Genomic DNA, 23,187 nt, shown 5'->3' on the forward strand with positions numbered 1-23,187 from the left:
CTTCACTCGTTGGATGGAACATTTCAAGGCAATTTAGAAATTGTAACCACATGCGCTCGTCTAAGTAAAACCAGAAAATATATTAGCTCTGTTTTGTGATCAGTATATGATATTCCAAAGAGTATTAAAGTGTCCCCCCTAGAAAGAAAAATACCCAAAAAAGAGAGAGAGACAATCTCAATTAAGTAGATCTAAGATGAAGAAAAGAGGAAAACACTGTTCACTAAATTTGTGTTCACATGAACAGACTGAACAGTATCGCTGAGTACTGTTCTTATGAACAGTGCCTTCAGTATTGTCCAGGTGAAAAGTGAGCTAAAATAATTTGGGCTTATGGTAGGTTTCATTTTTCTTGGACTTCTTTTTATTTTCCTAGTTATGTTTGAGTTGTGCTCGTAGTAGGGAATCTTGGTTTCTTTCTTTCGTTTTCTTTTTTGTTTTTTGTTTAAGATGTTAGGCTTTATAAGCACTTTATTCAGTTCTTGAGAGCCCACATTGCAATATTGATGTCTTGAGATAGGATAGATTGGAGGCTTAGGGTGTGATATCGATTCTTTTGATCCACAGGTGTTCCATGAGTGGAGTCCATCACATTATTATTTACAATTTTTATGTAGGAAAATAAAATTTTAAAATAAAAAATATATGTAGTAAAAAAAAATTTCAACACCATGAGTTCGTAGATTGGCGCATATTATTTACATCAACATTGAAGATTTGAAGTATTGAACTACAATTGGACGTGCATCTTTTTTTTTTTTAAAAAAAAAAGTTGAGGGAAAGATGGCATACCTTACTATAGAGGAAACAATAAATGTTGATGGAACAAGGCTCAGCGCACCTGTGCCTTTTGGTTTCCAGTAAGAATGAGTAAAAAATCCTTCGTCTTAGCAAGGAATGAGTCAAAGAAGTGAACAAAATGAAGAAGGAAGTTGTTGGAGGGGAATAACAATGGTCTCAGTTCAAAATCTCACTAGAAGGAAGTTGTCAGAGTCGAATCACAATGGTCTTAGTTCAAAATCTCACTTTCGCATGTGAGATTTTGCCCGAAATCTTGCTTTTTTAGTTTCTTTTGCGCTTAAGCTCTTCTGTCTTACGTAATTTTAGTTATGATCGAAATCTTGAAATTTGCGATATTTCAGTCAATACACCAACGAACTTTGTTTTTAACACTTTTCATTCTGGTGATTTCAAAATGACCATGGAATTTCACAAAATTTTAAACCATGGGTTCATCTGTTGTTATCAAAGCTTTGCCTAGGGGACAGAATGCTATTCTGTGGGCAGACATTGATACGCTTTCCTTAAGCTAAAAAGCTTCTGCTTTGGTCAGAAAAGCATTGGTTTGGTGTCCTAAGCAACTTGCTGATACAACTTAAACCAAAGTAGTACGCTTTCTTTGTTTTTATATTTTTGGAATTTGATTCTTTAATTTAGACAATCTATTATTATTATTATTATTATTTTTCTTTTAAAATTTAATTTCTTTTGTTTATATGTATTCTATTTACTTGCTTTACATTGGTAAACTTGTGTGAAATTTGTACAATGTGAAACATGGGATTTTGTTAATGTGGATTAAAAGAATATAATATTAAGTAGCTTTAAATTTCAATTAGATATGTATAAATTCTAACATGGACTCCGAGTTTTTCCTCTAGGAAGAGTTGGATGACATTATAAGATATGGTTCGGTAGAGCTATTTGCTGATGAGGGTGATGAAGCTGGGAAAACCCGACAGATTCATTATGATGATGCTGCTATAGATAGGTATTTTTTTCAGCTCTTTCTGGCTTATTCATTTGAAACAAATTTGAGTTAATTATACTTAAGGTCTTGATATTTGTGGTTGCTATTATCAGATTACTTGATCGTGATCAAGTTGGTGCCGAAGAGACAACCGTGGATGATGAGGAAGAAGATGGCTTCCTCAAAGCCTTTAAGGTTTTGCCATGTCTCTTGCTGTTCTGTGTGCCTTAAAAGTTTGTTTCTTGTTTCTTGTCTTCTTAATTCTTATGGTTCTGAGACTTTAGGTTATGGCTGATGAATGCTTTTCCACTATTCTAATTTGTTTAGACCATGTTTGCATTTAAGGCTTTAAGCTTGCTTTCATGTAGATATTGGGTGAGGCACGTATTGCCTGCTTGTGGCCCCAGTGTGATGCAAATTGTTGGGAGTAAGAGTAGTAGGTTTTATGTGGTCCACAGTTTGCTCCAATGCTGAACCAGCCCTTTCTTTTAACCGAATGTACTGTTCATATACAAGATTTCAGATGCTAATTGCAGTATGTGAGGTCCAGGCTGGTGTTTCAGTTCTTATTTGTTCTCTCTGGTAAAGCTGGCATTTTATTTCTTATATTATAAGAACGGACTCTTCTATCCAAAGTCTTTTTGTGACGGTCTTCTAGTGGGGCCCAGTTGAGTAAATAGTTTCTGGCTGCAGGATTCTAACTTTGCATGAATTTATACCATTCAATTAGAGCTTTGGTGGTGTCAACGTAGGGTGGTGTGCTAGAATGAACACCAAGTAATCACGAACAAAGTCAGGAATAAATCAAAGGAACATAGAGATTTAACATGGTTCGCACACAGTGTGGTACGTTGACGAGCGATGGAGAACTTTCACTTTATAGAAAGAGATTATGATGGAGATCTCTCAACCAATTGCCAAAATGGCAATATGAAACTCTCTTCCAAAACCCTAGGATGAAAATTCTAAATCTCTCGATGACCTGATAAGAGAACATAAGGTACATACGCATAGAATTTAATTGGGTCATTCGTCTCAATGCGGGTGCATGTTTGAAGTCGGGTACAAGAATTTCGGTCCAAACATGATATCGCGGTGCTGTGGGGTTGAGACAAAAGTGGTGGTGATGAGTGGAAGAGGTGGTGGTGATAGAGAGTGGGTGATATTGTTACCGGAAGAAGAACAGATAGAGGGAGGCGAACAGGTTTAGGGTTTTGTTTCTTGGACATCTTCAATATCAAGTTCTGAAACCATTGGCTTTGATTCCATGATTAATATTTTGAGAACCTGACTTGTGTTAGAGAAACAAGACCAACCTTATTTATAGTAATAGATGAGTACAAGAAAAGTCAAAGTACCTGATGTGGGAGATTACAAAATAATATTCTAGGGGCAGTTCTACCTCATGCCCAGAATTACAACAATATGCAACCAAGTTCAGGGGTGGAGCCAGGATTGAAAGTTGGGGGGGCCGAATATACGTGGGTCAATGATGGACCCATGGTGGGTCCCACAATTATAAGTAAATTATAAAAAATATATTAAAATAAAGTAAGGGCTAAAATTGTGGGAGAAAAATTTTAAAAAATCTTAAAATTTAAATTGCTATTAGTAGGAGTCAAAACTTTATGAGAAAGTTTAAGGATTCAAAAATAAAATAAAATTATTACGATTAGATATGATAAAATTGATGGTTGAAATCCTAAACGAGATTTAAATTTCCATTAATAGGAAATGAAATTTTAGGAGAAAAATTTAGGATTAAAAAAAAATCATGATTATGATTTGATATGATAAAATCAATGGCTGAATTCTAACGAGATTTAAATTGCTATTAGTAGAATAAAAAATTTAGGAGAAAGAAAGAACAATGGAAAAAAATTATACTTTATGAAAAGAATATTAGAAAAATCGTGAGTGTGTGAGAGAGAGAGAGAGAGGAATAATTTGAGAAAGAGAGAGTGAATATCTGATAACTGTGGAGAAGATTTAGGAAAATTCCAATATCTGCTAACTACTCCACTATTTTGTGAGACGTGTGAGAAAAAGAAGAGAGAAAAAATAGGAATAAAAGAGAAGATTCATGAGAAAATAAATAGGAATGAAAATATATGAGAATATATAGGGAGAAATTCATGGATCGTGAATTAGTTTTTAATTAGAATTTAACCTTTTATTCCTTAAAACTACGGATTTAATGAAAACCATAATTAAGAATGACATTTGTACCCATTATCTTTATCTTAAATTTTTATTTTTAATTTTTGGAGGGGGCCAAATAGTGGTATTTCACATGTAAAGTGAGAGAAATAACCAAAAATATAGGTATAGTTTAAATTTTCAAAAAATCCGGGGGGGGGCGCATGGCCCCCTCCGGCCCCAATGTGGCTCCGCCACTGACCAAGTTACCTTTATGTTGGTTCATACAAGTGGCCTATTATATAGAAAACCGATGGGAACAAAGGCAAGTCCAATGTCAGATTGCTCCTAGGAAAATATGCCCAGTTGGGTGATGAATCTGTGCCAACACTCGAAGGACTTATTTAGTGATGCAGAGCAATGTCCTTGTTACGTTCTCTTGCCCTGCTTTGATCATTCACAGGGTCGCTAAGGATAACAATTGACACTGCAACAGTATTTTCCAAACTCATGTGAAGTACAATTACCAATTATGGAGTCTGGTAATCATTGAAGGTATGTGCACTAATCTTGTGAAGATGTAGTCATAAGATGGGTCCGATGGGATTGCACACCGAGCGATGACTGAATCCTTACAATGTTGCATGATTGAACAACACTCAAGGTTACTGATAAGAGGTTGCTCAGTTAGTATAATGGTGGATTCATCGATACAGTACAATGTAACATCCTCTCTCTGAAGATATTTCATATTGCTGTTTTATAAGAACATACCATTTTGGGTATTTGAATGCTTTCAAGCATGACAACAAAAGCACAGCTTTTTCTCACTGAAGATCTACTAGTCGTTAAGCTCAATGTGGCAGATTTGTTCCTCCTGCAGCATGATGACTCAGTCTCCTTGGTCCTTTTCTAGAACCGATGGATTCAAATTCTTTTTGGATAGGGAGAATTGAAACAGTTGTTCTAGCTTTGCCAGATAAACAAGATCAAGTTTGGAAGCCCAAACCAAGAAGCGGTCCTTGGATGTAGCATATTTACATTTTTTATTTGTTTTGAGTTGCATATATAAGGAGCATATGGGTTCCAGTTTCCTATCATTCTGAATATTTAAACGCTGTAACTATAATTGACCAGCTGTCAATATTGAATTGAAATCTTGTTGGGCTTGCATACATGAGAATGTGACTGTGATCCCCTGCCTTCCCTACCACACTTGAAATCCCTCTTGTTTCTCCCCTAACCAGCTTTCCACCAGTCTGGAGAATTAAAATTGAATGTTCAGCAGTTTTGTGGAATCATGGATCCCGAGAAAAATCTCAAACAAGGTAACGTGCCTTTAAATTCACATGCGAGATCAACTATCTGAAATAGAATATAGAGACAAGTGAAAAAAAGTCATTAAATATAAATGCTGTTCACTGGCTTTTCAACTGAAGCAGTTGATTTTTTGATACTAATACTACAAGTGCTGTCTTTGTTGTTTTGTTATCATTCATTTTGTATTGTAATAGTTTGCATCCATTTGCCAGCTGTTCATTGTTTTACTCAGAAGTTGTAAAGCATGAAGTTGATCCAAGATGTTATCTATTGAATCTGGAGAAATCTGGTTTTTTCTTGGTGTTGTTAGAGAATGGCAGATTTCTTTTCTCTCCTTTTCTCTTTATAATATTTTTCAGCTGCTGACTTTTGTATGGTCTGTGGTACTTATTATCTTTCTATTGCTTCCTATGTTACACATTTAATGTTGTTGAGAACCTTGTAGGTGGCAAATTTTGAATACATAGATGAAGCAGAAGCTGCAGCGGAAGAGGAAGCTCAAAAGGCTTCAGTGGCCAATAAAACGAATGTCAACAATGTAGAAAGGGCTAATTTCTGGGATGAATTGCTCAGGGACAGATATGAAATGCATAAAATTGAAGAGTTTACTTCTTTGGGCAAGGGAAAGAGAAGTCGTAAACAAGTACTGTCTTCTGCTGTTTATATCATTTTAATATGGAATTAAACTAGTTGAGTATCATTTAGTAATGCAATTTAGTTTCTTTTGTGCCATGCTTCTGCCTTTTTATATGTTTGTTTCTGGAAAGTTAACCTTTATTTGTGACGTTGGTGGTTTCTTTTTGGCAATTAGCTCTTGGTATGATTACAGAACTGGGTGAACTGCAACTTTGTTCCTTTTTTTAATTTTTTTAATTTTTATTTTTTATTATCCCATAGACATGGGACCGTCCCTTGACCTTTATAGGATTTTCCCGCAATACTTGATCATTCTCATTTAATGGTGTTGTTGCACTGTCTTGGATTGGGAACCAGCAAGGGAGCATTGTGATCTGTTTCTGAAAGAAATGAAAGATTATAGGACTCAAGCACTGCTCCAAATTGTCTTGTTCTGATCTTTGCATTAAAGGCTGGTCACCTACTGACGCTTTTGTCCAAGGATGGTAGTTTCTATCAAGTTAGTTATTGTTCGATCCAAGCCCTTCATTTAGTAAAGGCAAATGTACCTCTGTATAAACTAAAACTTTCCTACGAACCAATGCCCGTGTTTCAAAAGCATGGGCATTTTGTCTAAAGATGACGTTTTTGAGATTTTTCAACCTATTCATTCTGGAGTTTATGAGGAAGAAAAAAACTTTTGAAGTGTATTCAAGATCCTCTGATTTAGTTGCCCTATAGTTTTCTTCTCTTCTTAAAAAGCATGAAACCACATGTAACTCTTGGGTCAAAATAATGATCGAATCCATAGTTCTCAAGGTGTTGCTGGGCACCAGCACTACCCAGGTAACGAGGCACTGAAACATGTCTGTGCCCCCAGGTAATCAGACCAGTTTGAGATCAGGAAAATAAGAAAGTTGAAGGGAGTAAGCAGGAACATGAAGGAGGAGCTGAAAGAGGGAGGAAAAAAGAACAGGAAAATATACTTGGAAAGTTGGAATTCAAATAAACAATGCTCTGGAAGATAGTTCTGTCAAATACCGAGCTTGCTTTTTTCTAACCTAGATGTTTCAGCTGGTGACTTAATGGCTTCATGTAGTGCCATGACTATGACAAAATCTGGCGTAATAGATATAGATGCAGGTATTCAATGCGTATGGTGTATCAGTTCAGTATCTATTCCCTTTACCCTTTCTCATTACTGGGGTATAGGCACCTCTTAAGAACTACACATTTATGATATGCATTTTTTCCTCAGTCACCTTCGTCTTGCGAAGAGGAATGCCATAATTTTCCACGAAGGGTTCTGTAATTCTGTGTTGCATGCATTAAATAGTTTTAGTTGCAGAAACATCCTGACTTAGCATTTCACCTTCATGTTTATGAGGACTTTACTGTTCTTGCCAGTGGGGCAGCTGGTTTTCCAGGTTTATGCATGGGGTTTGGGATTTTTGACAAGAACTTTAGTAAGGTGATCAATTGTGAGCTTAGGATTATTTTGGGCTTTATTGGGGTGACAATTGTTAACTGGTTAGGTTTCTACATAACATGTTTTTTCTCTATATGCTAGTGTTTCTGTCATTATAAATATAACGTTGCTCCTAATGTTGTGTTCAGCTCTCTCCAATGGGTAGTTGTATTTTTCTCTGTGTTCTCGCTTCTTCTCCCTTGTTTTCTCATTTCCGTCTAGTGGTTTTTTTTGGGTCTGAAACTGTCACATACAATATTCTCTCTTCAGTTTCTTTCATTAGATAAATACTTCCAATCACGTAGTGAACGTTAAATCTTGAACTAATAATGAGATGTATAACTAGTCACAATTAAATTCAGAGTACCATATTTCTTATGGGCATAACTAGTTATGAAGTTATTCTCGTGAGAATGATATATGCACTATTTTTGGCAATTAAAAACATAAGTTGTTATGTGATTTTAGCTTATTTATGTTCTGTTATCGTATTGTCTTCCATTCTGGCTTGTTTGTTTTCTGTGAGGAACCTCCTGTGGATGTCACGTTTCTTATATCTCTTGTACTTCTTGGGTTCTTTGTAGATGGTGTCTGTTGAAGAAGATGATCTCGCTGGTTTGGAAGATGTCAGTTCTGATGGAGAGGATGACAGCAATGAAGCTGAGTGGACTGATGCTGAAATGATCGCATCTGGAACTGCAACTGGAAGAAAGCCTCACAGGAAGAAAGCCCGTGGTAATAATGACTTTTCTCAGGTCTGTTGTTTAATATGGCTGACAAGGATTTTATGCATATTCTGATCTGTGGATGGTTTTGAATTGAAAATCTTTTCAGTAGATAGCATGGAACCACTTCCTCTGATGGAAGGTGAAGGAAAATCGTTTAGAGTTCTTGGATTCAATCAAAACCAGAGGGCTGCTTTTGTGCAGATATTGATGAGGTTTGATTGTTTAGTGTTACATTTCAGTTCTTGTTTTTGTATGCAAATTGCTTTGGTTAAAAGTCTGATTGTTCCCTTGCCTCCTCCTCCTCCAGGATAGAATCATTGTTAGTTGGTCCTCCTTTTACTAATTTATCCTGGTTTCCGAGTTCTAGTTCAAGGCCATCAATCTGATTCTGACCATGCCCCGAGACTAGTGTCCTTACTGCAGTTCTTCTCTCAATAGACATCTTTCCCTGCCCTTGGCTAGACGCTTATTTGGCTGCTAACTCTGGCATATGAGGTAGTTGTAGAACCCATGGTTTGCCCACTCCCTGTTTTTCTTTTTTGTTTTGCTCTCCCCCTTCCCTCCTCTTTTTGTATATAAAGGCCCGTTCGTAGTGAATATGGGAGAAGTGGGTATTGATAGCTTTCAGCTTTTATCTTTCAGGCCGCCTTCTCCTCTTAGATAACGACAGCGAACCAAGGTTTTTGTTCATTAGCCAAGCACACTTGTCATCCATTTGCGGCGAATCCAAGAAGGAACTTGGAGAATAGTCAAACAGACTGGCATGGAGTAACATTTGGCAGTCTTCCGACCCCACCCCACTCATGATCATAGCCCCCAACATTAGCTACAGCTTTAGAGTAGAAACAACAGCATTCCTGATGGATTGAAACAAAAGTTAGCCTTCCTGAGAGGGCTACTGTAGCTGCTATTTTGTTTCTATATGTCGCTCCAAAACAAGTATATCCATCCGTTCTGTATTCAGTCCATCACTAGGGCCTGAAGGATTTGCCGCTGGATGCTGTGTTTACGGTTTACCCATTGTAGTTAATTCCAAACTCTTAATAGCCTTCTGTCACAATCATATAGTATCTTTCTCTTTTGCATTTCTTTTCTGGATTTGGACACCAGCGTCTGTAATTGTGTCATGGTCATCTGCCCTTATGGTAGAAGGCATTAATGGCAGTATGGCCATCTTTTTTGGTTGTGTTCACTATGGATTTCCTAGAGTTGTCATGACAGCTTTGGATCCCCAAATTTGTGGGATGTTTTAAGTATGAAATGCACTACTTGTACTTGGAAACTGTGAAAACCTGACATTATTAGTTGCAAATTATTGAGCTTTACTTGATTATTTTTACCCTCTTGCATGTTCTGCAGTTTGTCAATCTTGTTTTGTTTTTTCGCAGGTTTGGAGTAGGAGAATATGATTGGAATGAATTTATTCCTCGGTTAAAACAGAAGACCTCTGAGGAAATTAAGGAGTATGTGATATTGATTTTGCTTTCAAAAAAAAAAAAAAAATTGATTTTTGATTGCTACTCTTTATGTTTTGTGGATATTTAGCATCTAAAAAAGACTTGATGGCCATTATTAAGATTTGCTTCCTTATGAGTAGATTTTCATCCTTAAAACTAGTGAGAAATTTTCTAAGTTTACGTATGTATTTGGTAATTGATCTGTACTTGGACTGATCCAATGCATATAAATCTCATTGCTGCCAGTGTGTTGGATGTAGTCGTGAGTCGTGACTGACTATTTTAGAGAAACAAGAAACCATTTATATGGGTTTCTATTTGCTTTGATGTGTTTCCTGGATCATGTTTGTTTTTGTTTTGCTTTTAGAAGTGTTGTAAGACAGAATCAGTGGTAGCAGATATTTTTAGATTTACTCTCTTGATTTTTTTTTTCTTGTTTTTTTTTGTTTTGTGCTTTCCTTATTGAGGGTAGATTTACTAGGATCTCTTTATTTTTTCTTGTAAGGTTCTCACATTGGAAAGATTTAGTCTCTTTTATATTTGGTAAGTTTTGAATATAAATAGAGCTCCTGCTGTCTCCTTTATACACAAGTCAGGATTCATTCAATTCTTCCAACATGGTATCAGAGTCAACTCTGTTTCTCAGGTCTGCATCACCCCACTTGGAACTGGCAGTGAAAACATTTTCAGAGTTGTAAGAAAATCAATGCAGAGTTACTTTATTTTCTTTGTCCATGAGAAACTGTTCTGCTGTATTTCCTTGGTAGGCAACGTAGCCTCTTTCTTGTTTTTTTTTTCTTTTCTTTTTCTTTTCCCCTAATGAATTGATAAGGCAGAGGATCTGAAAGCTGGGTTGGATTTACCTCTATAAACAAGAAATTTGTTGTAGATAGATTTCTAGAGTCCCTTGGTTATAACTGGGTCATTAAAGGAGCACTTCTCCCCCTTAACCCCCTTCCCCCCCCCCCCCCCCCCCCCCCTTTTTTTTTTTCTTCCATTGTTTGTTTGACAATGGATTTGGAAAGTGAACTACATTAACAGAGCATAGGGTCTTGGTTGCAAGGCTGGGCTTAGATGGTATTACTATCAACTGTTAACTGAGATCCCCTTTCCCTCTTTAGTGCTCCTTTAAGTGTATAGAGAAATAGAACTTTTAAAGTGCGGTATCACCATGGGTTAGGGTTTATGTTGTCCTTCCAAAAGATGTGCTGGTTTGATATTTCTCGACTACATAAAATTTTAAATTGTTGCCCTTGAGGTCAAAGATCAAAACTGAGACCCAACAAAATTGTTGGGGTAAGACTGCGTAGGAAATTTGGCCCCCCAGACTCTGCTTTTGCATAAGCCTTTGGCACCAGGTTCGCCCTTTTTATAAAATGTAAAATTGAGCAAAAGTTTAAGATTTTAACTGAAATGTTATCTTGTCATTTTTGGCTTTGTTGAAATTTGTCTTCTTGTTTAACTATTCTTTTTGTATACATAGTAATCTTCAAGTTTAATATCCTTCAATTGTACCAAATGTATGCCTCAGTGCACAACTTAGATTTAGCTGCTAAATTGTTAGTAGGACCTTTTTATCTAGACAGTAGTTAACTACTTTACTTGGTCTTTGTCTTTGATTCTTTATCATCCTTATTCAGATATGGAACTCTTTTCTTGTCTCACATTGCTGAAGATATAACTAACTCACCAACCTTTTCAGGTAATTCTTCGTTCTACATCATTGTTCCTAGAACTTCTCTTATTTTTTTTCTTCATATGCTTGATCTAGCAATCTGACTAATTTGATGGTTTTTATTTGCTTAGATGGTGTTCCAAAAGAGGGACTGAGAATACAAGATGTACTTGTAAGAATTGCAGTACTGACCTTAATAAGGGACAAGGTATGCCAACACTAGGACCAAGATGGTTATTAGACATTGAGATTATTCATTTCTTTTGAAGTTCTCTGACAAGTATCCTTAAGCTGTCTTTTACATGCTAATTGGAGTATCATGTGATTCCAGTTATAATCACAATGCTTGTAGTAAATTGCTATGTGTAATGGTGCAGTTTGTAACAATCATAAGCTATAAGTTGTACAATGACAAACTGAACATTTTTTTTGATATAAAATTCTCACACTCTAGAGAGATGATTTACTCCCGCTCTTTGTTAGCTCTCATTAGCGGTTGAGGGGATACCATTGGCCTAGAAATAAGTAAATTTGTAGAAAAGCTTCTCCTTTCTTTGGGTTTGTTGCCTGTCTATCCATCTGGACTTGAGTCTTACTTCAGAGTTGCAATGCTCAGAAAAAAATATCTCTGAACTGTTGAATGTCAATATACTAATTAAATCTAGTCTATTCTTCCATTGATGGAGGCTTATATAATGTCCAAACAGCATAAACTGGAATCCTCTACGGACAAAAAACAGAAAAGAACTTGAATGCATTGGCAGTTGGACTAATAGAATTCCAAAACCACAATTTTTAAAGCAATCTCTGCCTAACTCCTAACTAGTAGCACCACAAGTAAAGCAATGCCTACATAATTCCTAATCTTTTTAAAAGGAATGGTAAAACAACCAAATCACTCCCACCGCACCAGTGAGGCCAACTTCCCCCCCCCCCCCCCCCACCTAAAAAAAAAGGCAATATAAAATAGGAAAGAGTATATTGAACGGCACTCACTATTATTGGGGTGAAACTAGTGACCACCCACTATTAGGCTCTAAATTATATGGCACCCACTATCAAAATTACAAGTTACCTATAAGATTTTCTATTAGGTGATGGGTTGAATGACCTAAATGCCCTTACCCCCACTTTTACTCATTTAAAGTTTGAAATGCAAATTATCCAAATGCTCTTTGGGCAGTAAAATGACATTATTGCCTCTGCTTTGACTCACTAAATGACCTAAATGCCCTTACCCCTATACACTCCCTTTCAAAAGAAGAAAATGGAAACATATGAGAATGGAAAGGCAATGGCATCGGAGGAGAGGGTTAGGGTTTAACCCAATCTCAGTTTTCTGGTTTTGCCCTAAGTTTGGCCGTCTTTGTGAATTTACTTTCACTAAAGGGTATTTGATTGCAAAGAAAAAATCTCAAAAGCTATATTTGTTTCAACTGTCGGACTTTTTTAGGTACAGATTTTGCAATCTAGCAACTGTGTGGAGGATATTCGCACAGGCGTGCACAAAAATCCAAGAGGTAGATGTTGAGTAAGGTTGGGAAATATAGTAATTTCACTGCCCAAAGGGCGTTTCAGTATTTTGTGTTTCAAATTTTGAATGAGTTAAATGGGGCTACGGGCATTTAGGTCATTTAGTGAGTCAAAGTGGGGGCAATAATGTCATTTTACTGCCCAAAGGGCATTTGCGTAATGTGTATTTCAAATTTTAAATGAGTTAAATGGGGGTAAGGGCATTTAGGTCATTTTACCCATCAACTAACAGAAAATCTTAACTGTGTGTAACTTGTAATTTTGACAGTGGGTGCCATGTAATTTAGAGTATAATAGTGGGTGGTCACTAGTTTTACCCCAATAATAGTTGGTGCCGTGTAAAAAACTCAGAGGCAAAAAACAAACACACAAGCTTGGATCTGAATCAAACAATGTGTGATCCCTTAACTGGGTACACACAAAATTACAATTAACTGAACCTGGTTCAATGGACCAACTTAACACCAATAAAAATTCACTAAATATGGGACCTATTGAGCCCAGGAACTGTATGGTTAGTCTGGATTTGATCCAGATTCTTATCTGGTTAGGATATCTGGTATGCAGGTAATTGATCTCATCTGTATTACCGGATAGTAAGATTTATCAGAACTCTCATTCTAATATATCTACTCCGAACATGTCTCTTTTGTTCAATCATTGTATTTTCTCTTCTCTTCTTCGTTGGTAATGGGATTGCCCAAACTTCTTTGTTTCATCTCATGTTGGTTCAAGGTTTTTTTTGGAGGCCAAAGCCGCTTCTATATATTTCCCTTGCAAAATAGGAAAAATAGGAAAATGCGAAATAGGGAGGACAAGAAAACTTGATAGCTTTCGGTCAAGTCAACATCTGGTTTTTTGGTCAAGCTGCTCCTATATGTCTCCCATACCTCGACTTGATTTTGACTCTCTAGCCCTTTTTGTTGCTGTTTCCCTGGAAATCAGCTGTTTGCTTTATTTTTTGTCAGAGCACTCACTAAACTTCATCATCAACAATCCTACAACATCTATTGCAAAGATTGAAGAGGTTTTCAACCTCTTGTTTTAAGAAAGGTGTGATTGCATCCTAAATTTGAATTTTTAAAAGTCTATGCTCTGTACTTGTTCTATGCATGTTTTATAAAATATATGTGAAATAATTTAGTCTGATCTAATCTTTGATGGAAACAATTTTTTTCTGAATTAAACATATATATTTTTAGAAAGTATAATTAAAATATAATAAGAAGGCATGCCCATCTTGTATGCTCGTGATGTAACTTATAATTATGCCCATCTTGTCATTTGAACTTTCTAATTTAAACATTAATGATGAAGATGTACATGTTTAATGTAAAATGTATCATAGTTGTTCAGTTTGAACCTGTCTATATATAGACTTTATAAGTTTGCATCTTCACTTCTTTAGTGCAGTGTTTTCATACTTAGGGTCAAAATGGAAAGTACATGTATGATTGTTTTCTTTCGTCAAGCTGAGGCCCCTAGTGTATTCAGAAGACATAAAATAGGCTATACAACAGTTTCCAGCCTCAAAAGACCCTTTAAAGTCACCGAGATGGGCCACTTTTGGGGGTGAGATGGGAGGAAAATTTTCCTTCAACTTACCAAGCTCATGAGATCTTGGTTTTTTTAGCCCACCGAGATGGCGACCAAGATCAAGTTCTCGACCCATGCCCCAAAGTAGCATGAATGAATGGGTTTAAGAGGACCACATGTATCTGAATCAACTATTACTTGGAAAAGTTCCTTGATAAACTTAGCAACAAACTTTCTACATTTTACTTTTGGCAGTTGCTTAGAGTTTTCATTTTCATCATCTCAGTCTACATCTATTATTTTCAAATAATGCAGTTTTTTGGTAACCCAAAATTCGACAATGTGTAACATTTTTCATGTTATTTCTCAGATTCATTTTTAGACCTGCACTTTTATCATGATGGGATTTAACAATCACATTCTTTTTTTTTGTTTTCTCGTTTGGAATTATAGGTTAAGATTGTGTCTGATAAACCTGGTATGCCTCTTTTTGCGGATGACATTTCATCACGTTATCCTGGATTGAAGAGTGGGAAATCATGGAAAGAAGAGCATGATTTGGCATTACTGCGTGCTGTCTTAAAGTATGTCCCTGAAGTTGTTGAGATACTTATTATTGATGCGTTTGTTAGCCTTACCTTTGTGTGTTTTTTGTTTCATTTTTAATACTTGGTTCCCATTATTCCTTCATTGATATGGTTCATCATGTTTCAATTTAGATGGGAAAAGAACTTTTAAAATTTTTGTTGAGTTTGTATGACTTATCCATTCCATTCTACTCAGTACTGTTCTGTATGTTATTTGCTTATAACTGCTACTCGAAACATGCAAATAGTGTGGCGTGGCAAAACAAAATTTGACAGGATTTGAACACAGCTCTGGTATTCATTTGAAAGCCTTTGCCTGATGTGTATTGGGGATGACTTGAAGGAAGTGAAAAAGGAGTTGGGTAAAATAATGCAAGATACCTTTTTGTTTGTTTAGAAAAGATGGTATTGCAAAACACTGGCAATACATGCCTGATCGATACATTCATCTCTGCATGGGCTGTAGAGTAAGTTGGGCCTTTGTTTCTTCATCAATAAAGCCTCTGATAACTTAGGAGGAAAAAATTACTGTGTGTAATGCAGCCCTTGATAGGGTGACAAGCACAGCAGCAATACACCAGGATCCTTCTAACAGAAGCAGGTCTTTTTCCATTTTTTTTTGGGTGGGTGGGTGGGTGGGGGGGGGGGGGGAGTGTGATAAAATGTTTGACCACACGAGTCTAATATATTTCTTGGTTTGATGTACAAGGATTAGGTTATGCATGTCAACGGTGGAGTTTCTTTTTGGGGAGTGAGATAAAAATGTTCGACCACACATGTCTAATGTATTTCTTGGCTTGAAGTACAAGGATTAGGTTATGCATGTCAATAGTGGAAATTGCAAGGATTACCAATAGGCTGATTATCCTTGATTAGTTGTTTAGTTAATGCTCTTTGTAATTTTTTCATTTTCTGGATGTGAATTTTTGTTGGAAGAGTTGGAAAATTTTTTGTGTCTGAAGGACATAGCAAGAGCTTTATTTATACTAATAACTTACCAAATACATCACAAATCAAATCTTCCCAGTGTGAATATTACGAGAAAATAAAAGATCATAAAGGATCTTAGCAAATCTACCCTAAGCAAGCAAACCCCAAAGATGAAATGTATGCCTACTAAATTTGTTTTACAACACTCCTCAAGTTGAAGCATAGATATTTTATCATGCCTAACTTGTGAATGATATTACTGAACATCTTGACACTTAAACTTTTTGTAAGCACATCGACCCACTGATTATCTGAGGTAACAAAGGTAATCTGAGCCAGCTTAGTCTCAACCTTTTTCTTAATGAAGTGCCTGTCGATCTCCACATGTTTGGTCCTTTCATGTTATACCAGATGATGAGCTATGCTAACTTGCTATCCGAATACAACTTTATAGGTGCCACTAAATCTAAGCTTCCGAAGTAGCCCCTTCAACCCCAGTACCTCACAAATACCTGGAGCTAAAGCCCTAAATTTTGCTTTAGCACTAGATCTTGCAACTATTGCCTGTTTCTTGCTTCACCACGCTACCAAGTTGCCTCCTACATATGCATAGTAGCTAGAGGTAAACCTCCTATCATTTGGACATCCTTCCTAGTCTGTATTTGTGTATGCCTCAACTCTTAAGGTGTCCATGAATTGAAATCAAAATGGCTTTCCTTGGAGTAGCCTTCAAATACTTAAAGATTTGGTATACTGCATCTATATGTGAAGAATAGGGATCATGCATATTTTGACTAACAAGATTAATTGCAAATGTGATATCCGTTCTAGTGTATGACAAATAGATCAACTTCCCGACCAACTTTTGATAGCTTGTCTTATCAATTGGTTTTGCCCTCTTTTGCGTTAAAGAGTAGGTTAGGCTCAACAAGAAGTCTTAGTTGGCCTAAAACCTAACATCCCAGTCTCCTCCAATAAATACATAGTATACTTCTTTTGAAAGAGAGACACACCACTAGCCTAATATGCCACTCTAACCCAAAGAAATATCTAAATTTGCCCATATCTTTTATCTCCAATTCAGTCCTAAAAGAAAGTCTTCAAAGCTAAATTTCTTTCTCACTGCTGCCGATGATCACAATATCATCAACATACACCAGTAGTACAGTAGTATGGGAGCCATCTCTCTTAACGAGCAAGGTATAGTCTGCATTACATTGCTTGTGGCTGTAGGAAGTCATGGCTCTATGAAACCTCCCAAACCAAGCCCTAGGAGATTGCTTCAACCCATACAAATCTCTCTTTAACTATGAGTCTTGGAAGTAGACTACCCAGGTGTTATATCCATATACCCGGATACACCTCAAGGAGCTTTCCGTGTAGGAAAACATTCTTCACACGCAACTGCTGTAGACTCCACCCCTTATTCACATCACATGAAAGACCAGCCCAAACAATGTTTATCTTCGCAACTGGAGCAAATGTCTCTTGGTAGTCAATCCCATAAGTCTGAGTGAAGACTTTTGGCCACCAACCTTGCCTTGTATCTTTCCACAGTCCCATCTGCCTTGTGCTTGATAACAAACGCCAATTTGCACAAACATTCCTCTTCTATGGAGGCAAAGACACTAATTCCTAGGTTTTGTTATTTTCTAGAGCTTGCATCTTCTTGTCCATTATTTCCTTCTAGTTTGAGTGAGATAATGCTTCTTACCAAGTGCTTGGAATAGAAGTAGCAGACAAGGAGGAAACAAAACTTTGAAACTCTACAATATGGACTAATATGAATTATAATGGTAACAAGGTTGAAGAATTTCAGGAATGGTCTCTCCTCCATGGTTGGATGAAGCAGCTCTATTTTTGTGAATTTCATTTGCTTTTCAAAGAGAAAACTAAGAATTCAAGGAAGTGAACAGGCGGGACCCTGCTACTTATGAGGGTTGATGTGGGAGGGGGGGGGCGACTCTTGCTAGCTATCCTGAGTACGAGAGGGAGGACTTGACGGCACTGATTGAAGAGGGGCTCAAAGTTTATTTTGACTAGCGAGTTTATGTACGGAGGTCCTAAGTTGATCATTGCTCGATGAAGTCTGATTTGACCCGGTCAAACTAATCCCTCCACTGTCTTGGACCTGTTTTCAGTCACCTTACCTTAATTGGAGTCAGAGTAATGGGAAATAGGATGCTTGGTGGAAGTCCGTGGCTTCTTTCTCTATGCAATTGGTAAGTCCAAGGTAGGGTCAAAAGAAGGGTCAGAGACAAACCCACCTAGAGGAACTAATTCTTCAGGACTAGGAACCAAAGCCTCCAACTGGCTTGGCTTAGAAGGGGTCACTCACTGCTTTCTTTGATAGGTCTTTAGAGGTCAAGGCTTCCCTTGCACATCATCCACCAGCTGTTCCTGTTCATTCACTTCATCTTCCAAAGGAGGATCATCTATTGGAATCTTAGGAGAAATATCCAAAGGAGTTAAAAGGCCAAAATCTCTTCACTAAGACTCTCCCCCTGAAAAGGTGTAGGGGTAAAGAACGTGACCTATTCCTAGAACAAAACATCCATAAAGACAACGAAACGACGAGGACTAGGATGATAACAATTATATTCTTTCTGTGTAGGAGGATAATCCAAGAAAATACACCATAACCCATGAGGATCGAACTTATTATAGACATGGTGGTTTCGGGCAAAGGCAACACAACCAAAAACCTTAGGTGGTACGGAAAAAGGCTGCTGCCCCTAAAAGAGCCTCAAGGAGGCAGTGTTGGTCTAAGACTCGGAGGAGGCATTCGGTTAATTAGATTAGCCGGAGTAAGAATTGTATCACCCCAAAATGTAGGAGAGACATGCATGGTAAACATTAGGCAATGTGCTACCTCAAATAGATGTCTGTTCTTGCATTCAACAACCCAATTTTGAGATGGAGTGTCAACGCAACTGCTCTAGTGTGTGATGCCATGGTCAGCTAGGTTAGAAGGGAATGTACCACCCAAGTACTTATTCCCATTATTTGTACGGAGGAGTTTAGCTATGGCCCCAAACAGTGTCCTAACCATATTGTGACAACTTTGGAAAATGGAAACACGGGAAAACATCACTTTCTTGCTAAAGTAGACCCACATAGTCTATGTGCAATAGTTGATAAATATGACAAAGCACCTATGGCCAGGCAAAGACAGTGTCCAAGAAGGACCCCACATGTCAAAGTGAATAACTGGGAAAGGAACCATGTTACGATTGTCTAAACTATGGTTGACATGCCTAGTTTTTTAGCTTAGATGTAGGCCTCACAATAAATATCATTCAAATTACATCTCTTAACCAAATCTGGAAATAACTTTGACAAAATGGGTAATGAACGTGGTCAAGACGATGATGCCACTGCAATAAAGTAAAAAAGTGCAGGAAAAGTGGATCTGGAGGCTGTCAAAGGAGTTGACGGAGACCCATCTAACAAGTAGAGCCCACCTTTCTATTTGCTACTACCAATCGTACGCCCCATTTCCAAGTCCTAAAACACACAGTGAGAAGGGAAAAAAAGTTATTTTGCAGGTCATATCATGATTACAACTATTAATAGATAAGGTTAGGCAAAAACTTAGGAACATGCAAAACAAAAGATAAGAGTAAGAGAAAACGAATAGATAATACCCAAAGATAGGGGATCATGACCCATCATCCGTTCAAACATCCTAAGCAAAATGAAGAGAGGAATAAGTATGAAACAAATAAGATGAGGCACTCATATGGTTGGTACCCCTTGAGTCGATTATCCAAGAGGAATAAGTTGAATTGACACTGTGACTACCGGAAATGCCTTTTGAGGACTGTCGATCAACAGAGAGAACAATGGCATAAGCTACACTAGCACTGGAAGTTGGCGCCGGAGAATACACGTCAAATCTAGAGACTTTAGACATTAGCTAGCGAAGGTGCTAGAGCTCGTCTGAGGAAAGAAGTGTTGAAGTACTCAAGGTGTCAGAAATAGCTTGGTTTGCGGATGCTTGATTGCTGCCCCTATTTCCATTCCTACCTCCTCTACATGAATTTATCGGCCGTCCATGCGCTTCCAACACTTATCTTTTGTATGATGCTCTTTTTCACTGTACTCACACTTCATTGGAGCATGAGAATCACCAGAACTAGATTTATTGCCCCCAGAGTTAGCCACTGATGCATACCTGTCAGATGTCTAAGTGTGTACCATAGTTGTCCTCCGATTGTCCTAAGTGTCCACCGTAGCAAAGGCTTGCTCTAAAGAGGGAAAGGGTTTCCCTAATAGAATGTGTGCACGAATCTGATCATACTCAATATTCAGCCTTGCAAAGAAATCATACACTCGGAGCTTGTCTTCCCACTTCTAATTGTCAGCAACATTCGCAGCATAGGATGGAGTTAAATGGCTATAAAAGTCAAGGGTCTGATAATATCCTCGAATGAGTGTTGTAGTACTGCGACAATGTAAGTTCCTTTTGTTGCAACCGATGAATTTTCCATCGGATCTCAAAGCATTGTGCATCGTCGCCAACTTTTGAATATGTCTCGTCGGCAATCTTCCATATTGTGGCGATCTCAAGAAGGAGAAGGTAACTTTATGCAATACTTGGATCAATGGAATTATTTAAGAAATCCCATAACCAGACACTCACCAGGGGAAGAGGGTTTAGTTGAAGTTCCATGGAGATGGCCAGTCAGACTGCAAGCACCAACCACAAGAGAAACAGATCGAAACCAGCGAAGATAATTGGTTCAATTAAGCTTCATAGTGGTAATTTGAAAGGGAGAAAAATCACAATCCTAAAAGGGAGGATCCTCAACACCAGATTGTACCAGAAAAGGTGAGGATAACTGGATCAGGCATTGCATGAACAGAATGGTCATAAACTTAGGGAAAAGTAGGACTGGTAGGAGGAAAGACACTCACCATCCAAAGCTAGGTATAAAAATTTGAAAACCTAGAAAACAATTTTTTAAAGCTGAAAAAGGCATGTAGCATTGGACACAGTAGGGTGGTCTCCTCTAGAGCCATCGCAAAGATGTATACTCGCTACTAGGGGTGATTGATGACCCTAGAAGGGTCGCCTGAATGTTGTGAAGCCGGCTAGGAAAGGGCCAAAAAACCTAAAGTTCAATGGTACTAATCGCTGCTGGAGGTGAGGCGATGGGTTTAGAATTTGTTAGGGTGCAGACAATGTTATTGGCTACCGCTTTGTCACCTTGTGCGCTATATTGTTGCCTAGATGCTAAAGCAATTGTTTTTTTGACACTTTATACATAATATTTTTTTCGTAAATTTTTTTTTTTAAATCAAAATTTATTCTAGAAAACCATATGTAAATTTAATAGCTTAGTCATTTCGGAATCGAGTTCCAAATTGCAAAGGAATTCTGAGGCCCAAAGTGACATAGGATCTCTACAAGCTCTGAGGGCACTGCTTCCTACCCCTGTTGGGGCAGCCTCCCCATGCCAGTCGGCAATAGAATGTGAAGCATGAACCATACTCAACATCGAGAATCAATGAGTCATTTAATGGACAATGACTTGGATTTCGGAATAATGAGATTTATTAATTTATCGTGTTCGCCTTGTTAGTACATAGTCATTGTTATGATGCTTGATGAGATAAACTTATGTTTGTGTTTTTTTTTTTTTTTTTTTTGAATAATTTTTCATAATTATGATTCTTGAATGATTTGTTTTTTGGATGAATGTGACTATTGAATTTTTTAACTTATTATAGAAAGTAGTTGTATTGATAATTTTTGACCCAACCGCTTTGGCCGCCTTATTGCCTCCTAGGTGCCGCTTTGTCGCCTAATCGCCTAGGCGGAGCCCCAATCGCTTTGGTCACCTTGTCACCTTAACAACCTTGGTCTAAAGGACATGGCATGTACTTTGTTTATACTGATACTTACCAAATACAAAACAAATCAAATCTTCCCAGTGTGGGAATATTACAAGAAAATAAAAGATCAGAAAGGATCCTAGCAAATCTACCCTAAACAAGGAAAATAAATCTACTAAGTCTGTCTTACAACAGTTTTAAATGTGTATACCCTGAATTATGTCCCTATGCATTCAATGGCATCTTTGCCCATCTATTTAACCATTTATGTGGTACTTCAATAATTTTGCCAAAAGAAATTGTTGTAGTTTGTTGCAGTAGGAACTCTCTGATAATTATGATGAACAATTCTTTTCCAATCATGAAGTTTAAATTATATATGTAGACTGGGAGTCCTGCTATCTCTTTTCTTATATGGTGTTGATTTATTGAGATGCTTCTGTTCCTTGTTTTTAGACAGATTTCTTATGCGTATGTTTTTTGAATTCGAAGGCATGGTTATGGTAGATGGCAAACAATTGTCGATGATAGGAGTCTGCAATTCCAGGAGGTTATTTGTCAGGAGCAGAATCTCCCCTTTATTAACATATCAGCCACAGGAGGAGTTCAAATGCATGAAGGTGCTCAAATTCCACAACCTGATGGAACACCCGCTGCCCATTTAGGCAATAGTGTGGGTGGAAGTGATTCTGGATATGATGCTGCACAGGGTTCTGCCGAAACTGCATCCCGACCCCAAGTCTATCAGGATTCCTCTTCCATTGTATACCATTTCAGAGAGATGCAGAGAAGACAGGTTGAATTTATAAAGAAAAGGGTGCTTCTCTTGGAGAAAGCTCTCAATGCAGAATACCAGAAAGAGTATTTTGTAAGTTTTACAAATATTATTCTTATATTTAAATGATGTAATGGCTCGTCTTTATTCTAGTTTGTGTGCTTTACATTGCTTTCATTCTCTCTCACCTTATCTGATGTATCATCTTCCCATGGCTTTTGATCCTTGGTTTTTTGTGTGACAACTCATAAATAATAAAACTTCCAAATTGTAGTGAATTTGCCCTTTGAATTTAAAGTCATAAAGATACCATGGACGAAAAGTGATGGAACAGCATCTGCATTTTTGATGGCCAAACACATCTGGTGTATCACTCTGGCCCCATTTCCCTGATGATATTTTTGTATGGGCATTGTAGTTATGGGGGTTACTGCCCCTGGATAGATAGAAAGGGAGGGCAGAGATTTTGGTTTTCTCACGTTATGCTATCAAAAGTTTGAACGACGAAGATAGATGTTGAGTGCCTGATCAAATTGATCAGGTTGTACGAGAACAAGGTTCAAGTCTCTAGTCATCAGTTTATGATGCCTAAGCTGCATTCATCACTGCATTCCACTTGACAGCTATTGTGGAGATAATCTGCTCATGTCACCTTGACCTTTTCTTGGATTCTGGTATTCTGTTGCTCCATTCCAGCAACTCATTGGCCAAACACAATTATAGGGGTATTTTGGTGTTTTACTGCGGGAATCTAAATTCTAGAATTTCAGTTTTATTAGAAGAGTTCCAGTCCATTTTAAATTCTTTATTTGAATTGTGATTGAGATCGTTTT

General features: G+C 37.5%; 1 protein-coding gene across 1 annotated transcript in view; it reads left to right on the top strand.

Annotated features, from left to right (window-relative positions):
- The window catches only part of PKL (chromatin remodeling factor CHD3 (PICKLE)), a 76,310-nt gene that overhangs the window by 34,284 nt on the left and 18,839 nt on the right, over positions 1-23,187 (top strand). Inside the window, exons 19-28 of the mRNA XM_089139584.1 lie at positions 1,662-1,771; positions 1,864-1,945; positions 5,655-5,852; positions 7,877-8,027; positions 8,127-8,232; positions 9,409-9,483; positions 11,118-11,179; positions 11,284-11,360; positions 14,675-14,805; positions 22,072-22,447. Coding sequence (XP_088995710.1) covers positions 1,662-1,771; positions 1,864-1,945; positions 5,655-5,852; positions 7,877-8,027; positions 8,127-8,232; positions 9,409-9,483; positions 11,118-11,179; positions 11,284-11,360; positions 14,675-14,805; positions 22,072-22,447 — 1,368 coding nt within the window. The remainder of the gene's footprint in view (positions 1-1,661; positions 1,772-1,863; positions 1,946-5,654; positions 5,853-7,876; positions 8,028-8,126; positions 8,233-9,408; positions 9,484-11,117; positions 11,180-11,283; positions 11,361-14,674; positions 14,806-22,071; positions 22,448-23,187) is intronic.

Source organism: Hakea prostrata, chromosome 11 (assembly GCF_041222555.1).
Source record: "Hakea prostrata isolate BN-2017 chromosome 11, UWA_Hpros_2, whole genome shotgun sequence".
Lineage (NCBI taxonomy): Eukaryota > Viridiplantae > Streptophyta > Magnoliopsida > Proteales > Proteaceae > Hakea > Hakea prostrata.